Source organism: Megalobrama amblycephala, linkage group LG15 (assembly GCF_018812025.1).
Source record: "Megalobrama amblycephala isolate DHTTF-2021 linkage group LG15, ASM1881202v1, whole genome shotgun sequence".
Classification (NCBI taxonomy): domain Eukaryota; kingdom Metazoa; phylum Chordata; class Actinopteri; order Cypriniformes; family Xenocyprididae; genus Megalobrama; species Megalobrama amblycephala.
This window is the reverse complement of record NC_063058.1, coordinates 16,477,029-16,492,051: the sequence shown is the minus strand read 5'-3', so window position 1 is coordinate 16,492,051 and position 15,023 is coordinate 16,477,029. Positions and strand designations below refer to the sequence as shown.

At 39.5% G+C, this 15,023-nt stretch overlaps 1 protein-coding gene across 7 annotated transcripts in view; it reads right to left on the bottom strand.

The window, feature by feature from the left end:
• shank2b (SH3 and multiple ankyrin repeat domains 2b) overlaps positions 1-15,023 on the bottom strand; it is a 133,706-nt gene that overhangs the window by 4,875 nt on the left and 113,808 nt on the right. For 4 of the 7 annotated variants that reach the window (XM_048158396.1, XM_048158395.1, XM_048158399.1 and 1 more), the window contains 8 exons: positions 7,673-7,808; positions 7,230-7,310; positions 5,968-5,976; positions 5,315-5,335; positions 3,488-3,547; positions 3,089-3,213; positions 2,645-2,756; positions 115-2,467 (listed from right to left, as the gene is read on the bottom strand). In XM_048158396.1, the coding sequence (XP_048014353.1) occupies positions 115-2,467; positions 2,645-2,756; positions 3,089-3,213; positions 3,488-3,547; positions 5,315-5,335; positions 5,968-5,976; positions 7,230-7,310; positions 7,673-7,808 (2,897 nt within the window). The remainder of the gene's footprint in view (positions 1-114; positions 2,468-2,644; positions 2,757-3,088; positions 3,214-3,487; positions 3,548-5,314; positions 5,336-5,967; positions 5,977-7,229; positions 7,311-7,672; positions 7,809-15,023) is intronic. The other 3 variants (XM_048158397.1, XM_048158401.1, XM_048158398.1) reach the window with 2 other exon arrangements.

Below are 15,023 nucleotides of genomic sequence, written 5' to 3'. Positions count from 1 at the left end.
AGGCCGTTCTCATTATTGGGTTGCTAGGCAACTCTTTCGTTCTCCAGCAGAGCACACACACTAATCTGAGAGCCTAAATGTAAGCCTGTGATACAGGAAGGAAAGAGGGCATACCTTGTTCCGAAGTGAGTCCTGGATCCCGTTGGAGAGTCTAACGCGTCCCCTGACTTTGGTGCTTTATCCTTGTTCATATGCAGCAGAACTGAATTGGCTTCAGGACCATGAGGGCCTTTCATCTCCGGAGGGTCACCCCACAGCTTTGAGGTTCGTTGCGTTGGGGTTTTCAAGGGCTCTGGTGGAATAGATCCAGGGGGCGGAGGTGGGACAGAGGAGGGCATTCTGAAAGAGCTCACGTTCTCCTCTGGCAAAGCATCCTTGTAAAGTGCATTGCTCTTGATGGCAGGTTTGGGTTTTGGTTTGGACAGGATCTGAGACCTGTCCACCAGAAAGGCTTGTCCATCTGCATAGACGGTGCATGTGTCCAGGGTCTCACCTCCTTCAGAAGACAAGGTGGAGATGCTGGACACAGTAGAGATGGTGCTGGTGGTCTCCAGTTGGGGGTCACCGCTGCTCCGGCTGTCTACCTCGATGCCCGAGTCAGTGATTTGTTCGTAGGGCTCTAGTGGCCCTGGAGGGAAGCTGGGAGGTGTGCAGTTTGTAAGGACTGTTGGTCTTTTGATTTCGGAATTCCCACCACCTAATGGGGGATAGTAGGGAGCAAGCGAAGGCCCTTTTGTACCATTCGCTTTCTGTTTGAGCAGTTCAGCTATAGTCCCTGCCTGATCTTCAGGAATGTCAAAACTGTTGGCAAACTCTAGTGGGGGTGGGAGGGGTTCAGCAAACACAAACTCTTCATCGATGTCGACAGAGGCCAAGGGCGGTGGAGGGATGCCGAAGGGCAACTTGACAGGCTCATCCACTGAGCTAACAGTTATGATGGTCTTGCCATGTGGAGCAGCTGATAGCGCCTTGGGAGCTGGGGGGTTGGTGGGAGCTGGCTGGTTGGGGTCGCGAAGCTCCCCAGGGGTGTTGTCGGGACTCACTGCCTCGTCCCTGTCGCCCTCTGACAAGCTGTTATCCTCCGATTTTGCCCCATCTGTGGTGTGTACCATCAGCAGACCAGCTGACTTTTGCTGAGAAGTGTCTACAATGTCAATCAGCATGTTCTTCTTCTCCTCAGGCCTCTTCTCAGGCTTGCCCAGATCGAGCTGATACTTGGATTCTGTCTCATATTTGGACTCTGTCATCTGCCTCCGCAGACCCCCACGGGGACGGCCCATGGTAGCGGTACTTGAGAAGCCAACCTCCACATTTGATCTAAGCTTGGTGTCGATGAAAAGCGGTTTATTGAGATCCAGTTTGGATGGGTCACTCTTTAGAGGAAGAGGCTGTGATTGCTCTCTCATGGCTCGGTCTCTGGCTGCTAACGCTAAAGCTAATGGTGAATTGGGGTCTAGTGGTTTGCCTGTTACCGGGTGAACGTAATTCCCACTTCCTGAGCTGTAGGTCTTATGAGCAGGCAGACTGATCGGGCTGTGTCCTGTACGAGTGCTTAACAGTTCCCTTACCATGGTGGGCTCAGGGCTGTTGAAGTCTGTCACATTGCCTCCACCTCTAGGGATGCTAAGTAGCGATGAGGGAGGTGCCATGAGCCTACGCAGCCGTTCGTCACTGCTAAACATGCCCTCATCAATAGACTTGGAGTGTCTGAGACGTGGAGCCGGTGTAGGTGCCACATCTTCATCACCTGCATCTGTGGACTTAAAAGATGGGGAGTTGCGATGAGCATCAAGCCTCTTCTCCCTGTCTCTGACTGCACCGGCAATGGCAGCTGCAAAGGGACTGCCTGAATTTAAGCCATCTTCAGGACGCAGTTGCCCTGGGTGATCCGGTGTGGTCGTCTCAATTTCCATGCTACTCCCTTGACTGCTCTTACCGCTACTGCTGGTGGAGGGCTCTTTGATTATTATTGTAGGAATCGGAATGGAGCAGGTTTTCTCAGGACTGTCTTCTACATTGGATTGTTTGACAAGCATTCCCTTCCTTCTGGCAGGTTTATTGGGCACAAACAGTCCAGCTTGACCCATCTTGCCCACATCCGAGTAAGGGTTCTCTGGGATATGGGCACGGCGCATATGAAGACTTTGTTGGGCTGTTGGGCTGTGATTGTACCCCTCGGATTCATACTGCTCAGGACTGTCTCTGTAATACATGCCTTGATCTCTCCACCCAGCACCTTCACCTCTGTCTGGGGCTGTGCTGTTTGCATTAGGACTCTGTGAAGTAAAGCCTGGTCTGATGGTGCCGTATCCTCGACCAGCTGGGACGGGAGCATTATTATGAGGTGGAGATGGAGGGGAGATGGCTGGTGGGGGTGGAATATCCTCTGATGTGTCAGGCATTGAAAGGCTTCTTGTAAATTTCAACATTGGAGGAGTAAGGAACTGCTTCTCTTCTTCAGTTACTCCTGTAAAGGAATAAAACAAGAAAAATGTCCACACCAGTGTAAACCAAATATTTGTATAATTTTACAATGAGAGATTTACAAGGAAAGAGAGAGAAGGATTTTTTGTGCAATTTGTAAAAATAAAGGACTGTGTAAAGATGTACTTCAGCAACAAAACAAAATGAAACAACTACACACCTATAGATGTTTGCCGCCGTATGGTTCCCTTTGGTACACCCAAGAAGGGGCCTCTAGGACTCCCTGGCTGTTGTGGCGAGTCTACTGCTGCATCCTGACTATTGCAGAGAGACTGCAAAAGACAGAATAAGGCTGACAAGATAATAAGGACAAGCAGAATGCAGCATTTTTGCAGAGCATTCATTTGAACTAGGCTTCACATAATATGTTGAAATGGTTTCATAAAAAAACACCAAGATGAAGAAATAAAAATGATGTTAAGCAGTGAAGCATACTCACAAGCCTGTGCATAACTACAATCTAATTTAAGCACAAAAATATATATAGCATGCATGGGCAACAGTCTTATCAGACTTGCGAAAAGTGGTTATTGCAGTTAGGCTAAATCTCAACAATACCATGGGAGTCCAGAACTCTAGGGGACATTAGACAAGGCACACTTACATTCATTTCAGGGCTGACAGCAAAACACTTGCTAGTTGGCCGTGGTTTGACTGCTGCCACCCTCACATCTGCGCTTGAGTTGTCCCACATAGGTTTCTGGGGGGGTACGATCTCATCCACTTTATCTGTAAGACAACAGCATCTCAAATTAGAAAGCAGGAAGCTACATTTAAAATAAACTCAGTATCAAATATTGCTAATTTCCTCTAACAGGATCCTCAGAGCAAGGATCTGAACCGAGCAAGAGAGGCGACAGAAATAGGTACAATGACAATGGTCAAGGTCAAAGCCGTGCAAGCGCTTCCTGGTTCCGTTGGAAAAATCTTAGCACTTCTTTCAACGGCCACTGCGCAACATGCTAGCATTTTTTTTGACAGCTCCCATGCATGGGATGATTACTTAGTGTGACTTGAAATACAATCCTCTTCTTCAGACCCTCATTATCTGAAAGCTGATCATCTACACAGAAATGGAGGAAAGGGAAATTCAGAGTCTGATTTCCTAGCATAAAAGTCATAAAGACTGAATCTTGTAAGTTGCACACACACACACACACACACACACACACACACACACACACACACACACACACACACACACACACACACACACACACACACACACACACACACAAAACCCCCTGTACACCTGGCATTAAAATGTTTCATATCTGGATATTCTTTAACTAGATTTAATTTATACTTTATACTATTCTTTACAATCACACTTCCTCGCATCATTTATCAAACTTTAAAATGAGTGATGACATCTCAAAATGATTTCTGTCATGTTGACAGACAAAATTAAGGTATTGTGTTTCCCTGCGTTCGAAACATTCCCACAAAAGATTAAAAATCAGGAGATGTGAGTGAAAATTTGCAAGATTTCAGATTAGTTAATTAAAACAGGTGACCCGAGCGCATGACTGCAGTTTTAGTTGCATCAGATAATTATTGTAGTGTATTATTATTGTATTGTATTATCATCATCATCATTTACACCTTTAATTGAATGTGGTCAGAATGTCAAGTCCCTGACCACATCAGAACAGTTTCAGTGATTCAATCACAATACGTTTTGGGTGCCATTTACGTGGTCAATTGCTGACCATACGAATGTGATCTTGAAACGCATGTTAATGTCAGGACTAAAGGGGGCCACAGTTACACCTCTTCATTCAGCATTATATGGATATATACACTCAGGCTTTAAATTTAAAATCCCATCATAACCCTGAGGCGAAGAATACTACCAAAACTGTCCATTCAGAAGAATCTGTCTAGTTTATATTCATAACAGAAGACCGCAGAAAGAGTATGCATTTGTTTTTCTTTTTTTGTAAACAAGGTCTTCATAATACCTATATGTGGATTTAAAATGACTCTCTTTGATGAACACAATATGTATAAGGCTGTTTTAAGGACACAGCAGGAGTACTATGCAGCCAGCCATATTATGTAAACATAAAACTAATGCTTACAATGGTTCAGAAAATATCTCCTTCAAGAAGACAAAGGAGTCCATTCAGCAGCCTAAAGATGTTGTATCATATCTGTGCATCAGTCACACGTCATCATACTCCTGATCATTACTAACAGTGGTGATAGCTTTACACTAAAAATATGGCATTACATTTTGCAGGTGGAATGTTTCTATATTAAACATATGCAGCATTATTTCCATGGCAACGTCTTGTTTCAGAGTGATTCAAAGCTGGAGTGGTCCCTCGTATGATAATAGTTAAAAAGTTCTTTAAAAAGTCCTTTTAAAAGTTCTTTAAAGGGAGAAATTATCCTAAAATGTCCAGCTTTAGGATTTTATCTTTTCTGTGAGGAGTGAAATTGAGGCAAGATCCATTATATCAGTAGGAACAAGGACATGTATCTGAAGCCAGGTTTTGGCATGGGAAATTCATGGCTCTTGTTTTCTCAAGCGTATCCTTTTTATAATAAAAGGCAGGCTGTTGAATAAAATATTCTTACATTGCACTTTTGAAGATCTAGGGGGTCAATAAGTGAAGCTAAAGGCTTATAGAGCATTTTGCAGTGTAAACACATTGGTCTGTTTTCACAGTAAGCAGTCTTCCATTCAACTGGTAAATTTTGATTATTGGAGAGAGAATACAAATCATTTGCACATTTCTTTCACTGAATCATATCAAAAATAATTACTACAGTTGCTAAGCTGAGGTGACAAATATTTAAAGAGTGCTTAGGGAAAACTCACCCTTCTTTTTCCTCAAAGTGGCTTTAATATAAAAGAACAATTCAGCTTTATTCAAGTATTAAAATTCAGAGATAATTTCCAGAAAACATGACGCGGAGAACCAACGTTTGGAATACACAGTATTCCTCCACATGGCATTGACCTGTGCATAATGTAATGCCATTTTAGACGGAAAGCAACAACAAATCCATGCAGTTAACTTTTCAACACTACACAAGACAAGTAGATTAGTATCCAATATAACAAAGTGACAAAAAAGACAATTAATTTCCTGATTACACAATATAAACAAGAATTTAATACGCATTTAATAATGCTTACCCTTTGTGCCATTGTTTAATTAATAATAATTAAGACAGCATGACCCTTTAAACCCTAGATTTAGCTGTGGTCACCAGAATAAATCCTTCACAATCCAACAACGATCCGCTCAGGTGAAATGCGTCATGCTTTAACAGTGAATGTGAAGGTAATACTTTTGTTTTCTTTAGTAGGGACTACACAAAAACCGAGACACACAATGTCCATATAATCAAAAATCTCTTGTCTCAAAAAAATACATATAACAAAGTCACATGCATGCCAGGGAAGCACAGCAGTACAATTTGTACATACAATTCATCAAAATAATTTTGTAAATGATCATATCATACCTTTATCCACTTTTAGGTCAGCATGCAGGAAAACAAAACAACATCAAAGTTCATTTCAAAATGAACGGTGGCTGTAGAACAACAAAAAGTGTCACAGGTTAAAAACGCATTCTTAGAGGCCATTCACACAAGACTTTTTTTGCGTTTAAAAACAGCTAGATGCAACAGAACAAAATGGAACTGAACCTTTTAACTTAACATGTCGTCTTAAAAAACCCAGCTCTCATGTCGTGAGATACCAAAAACACAATAAAATGCAATGTGACCTGTGTGAATGGTCCCTTATCTTGTTAAAAAGTATTAAAGGATAGTTCCCCCCAAAATTAAAATTATCCCATGATTTACTCACCCTCAAGCCATCCTAGGTGTGTATGACTATCTTCTTTCAGACGAACACAACTGAAGATATATTTAGAAATATCCTGGCTCTTCCAAGCTTTATAATGGTAGTGAACGGGGGGCGTGTTTTGAAGCCCCAAATAAATGCATCTATCCATTATAAATATAATGCATACGACTCCAAGAGGTTAATAAAGGCCTTCTGAAGCGATGCGATGGGTTTTTGTAAGAAAAATATCCATATTTAAAACTTTATTAACTATAATAACTAGCTTCCTGCAGTCTGCCATAAACATCGATTTGCGGTGGAAGAGTGACCTCTGACCCGACATATGACGCAATGACGAACGCGCAAGTGCAAAGGATAGAGCAAAACAAAACACCGGTCACGAAGTAGAAGTCTAAAACGAGAAATTTTCAAGAGAAATGTCGGAGGATTTCCATATAAGAGAAGAGGAGCTTGAGTTTATTGCACAACCCTAATTGTTTAAATCACATGAGGCGTCTAAGCTTACGTTACTCCTACATCCTGCGTCATACAATGCATCAGAGTTACTCTTGTGGCACAAGTCATCCAGCGCAGTATGTGTACAGTTATCTGATGGAAGCTAGTTATTTTAGTTTATAACGTTTTAAATTATATTTCTCTTACAAAACCCATCGCTTCGCTTCAGAAGGCCTTTATTAACCCCCTGGAGCCGAATGGATTATTTTTATGATGGATGTATGCTTTTTTGGGGGCTTCAAAACATGCCCCCCATTCACTACCTTTATAAAGCTTGGAAAAGCTGAAAGAAGATAGTCAGATAAACCTAGGATGGCTTGAGGGCGAGTAAATCATGGGATAATTTTTGGGTGAACTATCCCTTTAAGAGACACTAGACATTAAATGAGATGCTTTTGCTTGGCCAGACTGGGCTTACCTAGGTCTTCTAGCTCTGAGGTCATAGATTTTGAACGCATGGACAAGGCTGTGGAGGGAGCCCTCCGTGGTGGTGGTGGTGCTATAGCAACAAACCAAAAAAAAAAAAAAAAAAAAAAAAAAAAAAATAGAGCAGGTACAGTAGATGCTTAGCCATGGGCTGTAGCATCCCCATGGGGAGGCACTGTATAAAACAACAACTCATGCATTCAAGGTTTGCCCGATTCTCATTTTAAATAATGAATGCAAAAGAAGAACTTAAAAACACAAATTAGTAGTGTTAGTAAAATCAGTGATTAGTATAACTAACATTAGCATTATGGAAAAGCAATGGTTAAAATCACATGAAAGGAGTTTTGTCAGTTTAATTTTCATATGCATGACTAAACATGTTCCTTTATGGTCCAGTTAGTCGGAAAACCCTAAACAAATCAAGACGTTTACCTTTCTTTCGAGCTGTGTCATCAGGGTCTAGATTTCGACTGACCGTCACCACTTTGATGATTAAGTGGTTGCCGCCGTGACGAATCATGTTGACCACTTGTTTGTGTCCCACTTTGACAACATTGTCCTGGTTCACCTATAAAAAAGAGGAACAATTAAGCATCAACAGTGTTTTCTAAATAAATACCTTTATAATTAAATGCCTTTTAGGCATGTTCAGATGCTCACAAAGGAATAAAAGTAAAATGTACTGTTGTCACAAAATGGCACTGTTGTGCCTAATTCATTTCCTGCTTTTTGCTGTTTAAAAACACCATGAAAGGGTTTGACGAATTATTGTGTTGATGTACTTCTTACTGAGCTGGACATAACATTTAAAGAGACAAAACATAACTATTTTTAGAATTGGATACTAGCATATAGCTTAGAGCATACATACTTATATAATATATGTAAAGTTTGGGGTCAGTAAGAAACATACACATACTAAAAGCTCACAAACCTCTAATTTTGATAAGTCACACTTTAGATTAAGGTCCAATTCTCACTATTATCTAACTATTAACTACAACTTTTGCCTCAATAAATTCCTAATTTCTGCTTACTAATAGTTAGTAAGGTATTTGTTATGTTTAGGTATTGGGTAGGATTAAGGGATGTAAAATAAGGTCATGTAGAATAAGGCATTAATATGTGCTTTATAAGTACTAATAAACAGCCAATATCCTAGTAATATACATACTAATAAGCAACTAGTTAATAGTGAGAATTGGACCCTAAACTAAAGTGTTACCTTCTGCTTTCATGGGCTTTAACTTCTGTTTACTACATCATAGTGGAGTAAATTGATCTTGAGCATTCAGCCAGCCGAAAGGTTATAAAATCTTGCAGGTTGTAATGGTTCCTGGCAATGACACAGAACAAGCATCAACACCAAATTTACACTAACCCCACTACATTTGTTAAAGCCCAGCTGTCAAAACCTCATTTATCTCCCAAATGCCCTATTTAAACCAGATATACAAACACAAAGCTATTATTTTATCCACAATGTTTTTAAATTACCTTTTGTCTTTATAATTTTTCTTCATATACACTTAAATGGCCACAATTTCAGGGGCAGCTGTCATTGGAAAGGCATCAGAAGGTAGTAAATCAAAATGGGGTTTAAATGTTTAAGTGGGACATTCAATCTGCCACTGAGCCGTTACTGGCGAGCTCAATCGCATTTAGCTACAGCAGAAACGATTTGCCAATGGTGATAACCATTGATATATGGGCAACATTTATCACCAGATATTTTTTTCATCATCTCTTTTCAACAGAGGTGTAAAGTCAAATGACTCTAACTTATGGAGATAGGATTGTAGCAATATTCCAAATAAACAGATTATGATCCACAAATAAATGTAAAGATATTCACAATAAATAATCATATCCACAAATGAATAGAATGAGATCCACAAATATTATGTTAGGAGTTTCAAAAAAATAATTTAATTCACAAATAAATAAAATGACATTTGCTAATAAAAAACATATTCAAAAATATGTTTTTATGTCACAAGCACAACTCTGCCTGCATTTATTTGTGAATCACCACCTGTGCATTTGTGAATTGCTTTCTGTGCATTTGTGGATCGCTGCGCGCATTTGTGGATCACTTCCTGTGCATTTGTGGATTCTGAAATGATTCTAGCGTCAGGATCTCAGACAAATCCACAAATAGGTCGACTCCACCCACCGACTACTCAAGCCAATCAGATAACGGCCATGTGGCGCTAACCAATCGCAGCACACTCTCGCTACAACCAATCACGTTTTGCTTTACAATCGGGGGCGGTCTCGTCCTGCATTGGCTTAGAAAGGAAGTAGAGGGTTCTTAAACAATGGTTTAAAATTTATATTTCGTTAGACTGTGTGTCAAGCCAAGCCAAACTATTATATTTTATGCGCCATTTAAAAATGCCAGAGAAACAGTGCTCTCTGTTATGGGAACAACATATATTGGACACAGATGTGTTATGAAGTGTCACGTTATTCAAGATTGAACAGAAAGCCTCAATAATTTATAATAACTTAATTATAATTAAGTGAATAGCTCTATTAACTTATCTAATTGGATTTAACCTTGTGATAAACACGCGAGTTTGCAAAATAGATTAAACTGTCGTCACATAGCAACGGCATTTCAGTTTATCAATCAAACATCGACGAGCAGCAAACCAGCTATTAAACATGAACAGGCCCTTAAATAATACTTTAAACAAAAATTAAACGTTTTAACGTTACCATTGTTTGTAGAGAAGACTTTTTAAATGTGACAGGTTACTGAATGAATGTCCAGCAGTCAAACACTTGATCACCCAAATATTTCAGATGAATCAGACTTGATAGTTTTTTATTGCAAAAGTTATTTATCCTACAGCATCCAAAATAAATACATAAAATTTAATTTTCAGCATTGCAACCTTGTTTTATCCAAAACCATAGCTGCAGTGATGCCTGTACTGGTACATCACTGATTCATATTTGGTATTATATGATATTGTGCAAGTGTGGTATTAACGGGACATCCGTTTACTGCCACTGACTCGTCGTTTCTCACCGTGCCGCTTATAGACAGTATAGCTGCATTTACATGAACAGTAATAATGTAATGTAATGATTAATGCGTGGCTCGCGTCAGGTAGAGGTGTTATAGCTGGGGATCTGTGAATGATCATAATTCGTACATACATAGCCTCTATCCCGATTCACTGATCCTGATGGCAATATAATAATCTCCAAAAATCATCCCCGTCTGAATGATGGCTGAAACTTTACTGATGAGTTTCATGTAGTTTTATTGTACATTATCTACCTTGAAATGTCCATTTTTAACTCCACATAATCACTGTAAGAGATTCAGGGTTGCTTAACAAACTGTTAAACTTTCTATCCGTAAGAAAACTCTGATGAACCGTAATAATATGCACGACACTCTTGTTCATTACTGCAGTGATCAGTAACACTCAGACCATAATAAATCAAAATAAACAAATACAATAAAATCTGTTACATTTTGTAAACGGGGTGTTTTAATCACACAAACAGCACTTCAGCTCAATTTGAACGAAGCGCCCATGGTGGAATAGCATTAGCAAGGAGCTCCTTTCAGAGTCTGTTCTGGCCCCCGATTGTAAAGCAAAACGTGATTGGTTGTAGCGAGAGTGTGCTGTGATTGGTTAGCGCCACGTGGCCGTTATCTGATTGGCTTGAGTAGTCGGTGGGTGGAGTCGACCTATTTGTGGATTTGTCTGAGATCCTGATGCTAGAATTGTTTCAGAATCCACAAATGCGCGAGGTGTTTCACAAATGCGCAGGAAGAGATCCACAAATGCGCGCGGCGATCCACAAATGCACAGAAAGCAATTCACAAATGCACAGGTGGTGATTCACAAATAAATGCAGGCAGAGTTGTGCTTGTGACATAAAAACATATTTTTGAATATGTTTTTTATTAGCAAATCTCATTTTATTTATTTGTGAATTAAATTAATTTTTGTGAAACTCCTAACATAATATTTGTGGATCTCATTCTATTCATATGTGGATACAATTATTTTCTGTGAATATCTTTACATTTATTTGTGGATCGTAATCTATTTATTTGGAATATTGCTACAATCCTATCTCCATACTAACTGGACTAGGGCTGTAACTAACAAATATTTTGATGATTGATTAATGTATTGATTATTTTTACAATTGGTCTATAAATCTATCGATTATTTTTAAGATTAATCCAATTGTTTTCTGATCAGTAGATTCATCCTTTACTTAGCCTACCAATAAATAATAACCGTAACCTCTGCCATTAATCTTTCAACGTTTTCTTGTCTGAAACATGAAAGGGAATTAGGGGCGAATGTAAACGGTGTGATTTTTCCACGCAAATCAATGCATTTTCATAATCAACGTAATCGACGTATTCCAGCCCTAAGCTGGACTTAAAACAAATTCAGAGAGAAACAATTTGCATTCAACATTTGTTGTATTCGTTCTACATGAAAGTGGAGCACAAACCCCCAAAACTATTTGAAGAGACTCTAAAAAACTATTTTTGACATGATTTACCAAATTTAGACCACAGAATGTTTGGAAACAACAATAGATTGTGTATTTTCTGAAGAAAATTGAGTAGCACTTTCTTGTGCAAAACTCTGTTGTGGGGGTGGTTGCTATGGGGTTCAGAAAGGTTGCTAGGGTGTTCTGGGTGGTTGCTAGGTGGTAGCTTACTGACCCAAGTCAAAAGTTCAATATAAAAAAATTCAATATAAATCTGTCAGGCAAGTAGAAATGTAATATTACACTTAACCTCAACATGCCACATGATTTGACAATCACAATTGTCATTCCCTATATCAAACCCTAACCTAAAGTATGAGTAATAGCAATAGTGATAAGTTCCCTTAGCAAGTAGCACTAATGACTACGAAAAGATGTTGATATGCTTTGATATAAATCGTGCAATAAAAGGCACTGCAGGCAAATTAGAGAGACACCCCTGCTCCTGTGGCATTTCTCTAGCAAAACGAGAAACACCGTGACTACGAAACAGATCAGCAGAGAGAAAATGAGAGAGACGGGTTTGGGAGAGATTTTAGAGTATGCCTTTTACCGAAGAAAAGGTTACGTGAATAAGCTTGGGTAACCTAGGAAACAGCCGAGAGAGCCGAAGTCGTCTTCATGACGAAGAGAGCTGAGCTGCTCCTTTTATTCCATCGTGTGTTTGTGTGATTCATAAATGCTGCAAGCGTAATGGAGAGCAAGGGACTACGTATGTGAGTATACGAGACAGAGATTGCCATTGTTCCAATTAAATAAAATTAGCTGAACACAAGTTAGAAAGCAAGCCATAATCAATGTGGGATCGGGAGTGAAAGGCCCGCATGGAGAGCCAGGTATGTTAAAAAAAAAAGTAACAGCCTTTAACGCCAATCGCTGTTATCTTTTCTACATCCCTCCTTAATGTGGATTTTCATACTGTGCATTCCAGAAGGCACCAGGAGACAAAAAAACTCTGCATTACATCTTAGAGCTTGACCTTATGACAGATGATGTAAATTTAGAGAGACTGAGAAGGAGAGAGAGAAAGCTCTGTGAATCATGAGCTGTAACCGCAACTCACGGTGGTGCAGATTTTAGCAGTGCTCTAGATTTTGGTGAGTGCTGGAGGAGGAGGGTGGGCACAAATTTCCCAGCATTCTCACTGACCTCCAGTCTCTCGGCATGTCACACACTGGTAATGAGATTTGGGCTCATTTAGGAAGTGCTGGGACCAGATGTAGATAAAGCTCACAAAACAGCACAATCTCAGCATGGCCACTTCATCGTGATAATCTCATTATGCTGGAGCGGAGCCAAATCCAACCAAGCTGAGCCTGAGCACAGGAACCTGATTTTTGTGTTGTTTTTGATATAAGGACATGGAATATTTGGTCATTATTCACTCACCCTCATGTCCTTTCAAACATGTATGTTCCCTTAAGATACAAAAGAATAATTCTGAAGAAACTTCAGTAACACTTTATTTTAGGGTTCAATTCTCACTTTTAACTAGTTGCTTGTCAGCTTGCATATTACTAGTATTGTAGTATTGGTTGTTTATTAGTACTTATTAGCACATATTAATGCCTTATTCTGCATGACCTTATTCTACATCCCTTAATCCTACACAATACCTAAATTTAAACGCAACAAAATCCACCTTACTATTAATAAGCAGTAAATTAAGAGTTGCGGCAAAAGTTGTAGTTAATAGTGAATACTTGTTCCCTATCCTGAAGTGTTACCGAAACTTTGTTAGTAGTGACCACAGGCTGCAAAACTCTAAAGGCCAAAGTATACTTCAGCCGTCCACATCTGCGCACCTTCTGCATGACATAACTTTTGTCATCAGGAGGGTCCGTGGACATCCGCACACCCCATTTGTGTGCAGCCCAATTTTTGAGACCGCACGGACAATCCACATACACAAGCGCATGTGTGAGTGACTTAAAAAACAGCAGTCCACTAGATAGTGTGCACGTGCCGAATGCATCTTTCCGCACAGCCAAAGGAGTATACTTTGAAAGGCTTGCATGCTCAACTGTGCATGAGATGCGCCCGGACGCGGAAAATGAAGTAAACCCGGGCCTTAAAAAGGAGCCTATAGCATAATTTCTGATCATAGTACTTTTATAGTTTGTGTGTTTTTTTGTCTTTGACAATCTATAGATTATCATTGCAGGTATACAGGTTTGGAACAACATGAAGGAATCATATGAATTTATTCACCCTGACTTTTGTTCTGTGGAACAAAAAAGGACAAATTTTGAAGATTGCCTACTTAACATAAAAAACTGCATAAAGGATAAGAAGGGTCAGTAGTAACCTTTCAGATCCATTTGGTTCAATATCTATTTAGTGTATTAACAAACCAGCTTGAGGTATATATATATATATATATATATATATATATATATATATATATATATATATATATATATATCAGGGGCATTTCCTCCGAGTAGGCAAGGGAGGCATTGCCTCCTCAAAAAAAACAGGATGAGAAAATAATCCATATTACATATAAAACAACACAAATATTACAAATTATGACATTAAAAATAGCGCAAGTCACGCGTATTTCTTAAGGAACACTGCCCAACAGCAACACCAGTAGGTAGAGTTACACAGAGGAGTCATGCTTTACAGTCTGGAGTCATCCCTCCCTTTCCTCTCATAGGAAACCATATAAAATCATCAGACCCCCGGCGTGCGGTGGGTTTTGTGGGGGGTAACTGAGAATGAATGGGGGAAAGTCACGTGAGAGGAGGCAATGTCTCCATCGCGCTATGATTGGATGTAATTGGTTATGATTGGTTTGTGCGATAAATCCCGCCTCTCGTTGACGTGCGCGTTCCGCGCGTCATTTTGACTGAACAAATAATGGCGTCATTCGGAAGACTAATTGAAAAGTAAGTAAACAGATCATCCAGTTAGATATCACTGCTTTATGTCACGTCAAAATCAAACTTGAAATGGACTGAAAGCTTGATGACTGCGGGGGTTTTTAGTGCAATCAGCTTGGTGAAATTAAAAATACAATTTGTGTCTGTGACAGACGGTGTTAATGGAGCATGACTGATGATCCAAAATATTCTAGGTTGACAATTAAAAAGAAAAACCGCAATACACAAATAAAATATATTGTTTAAATTATTATTGCCTTTAGTTATTATTTTGGAATGAATGTAGAAATGCTTAAATCACTTGATGCTTGATGAGATTGACTTGGTTTTGATAAATAGAACATTACATTGTT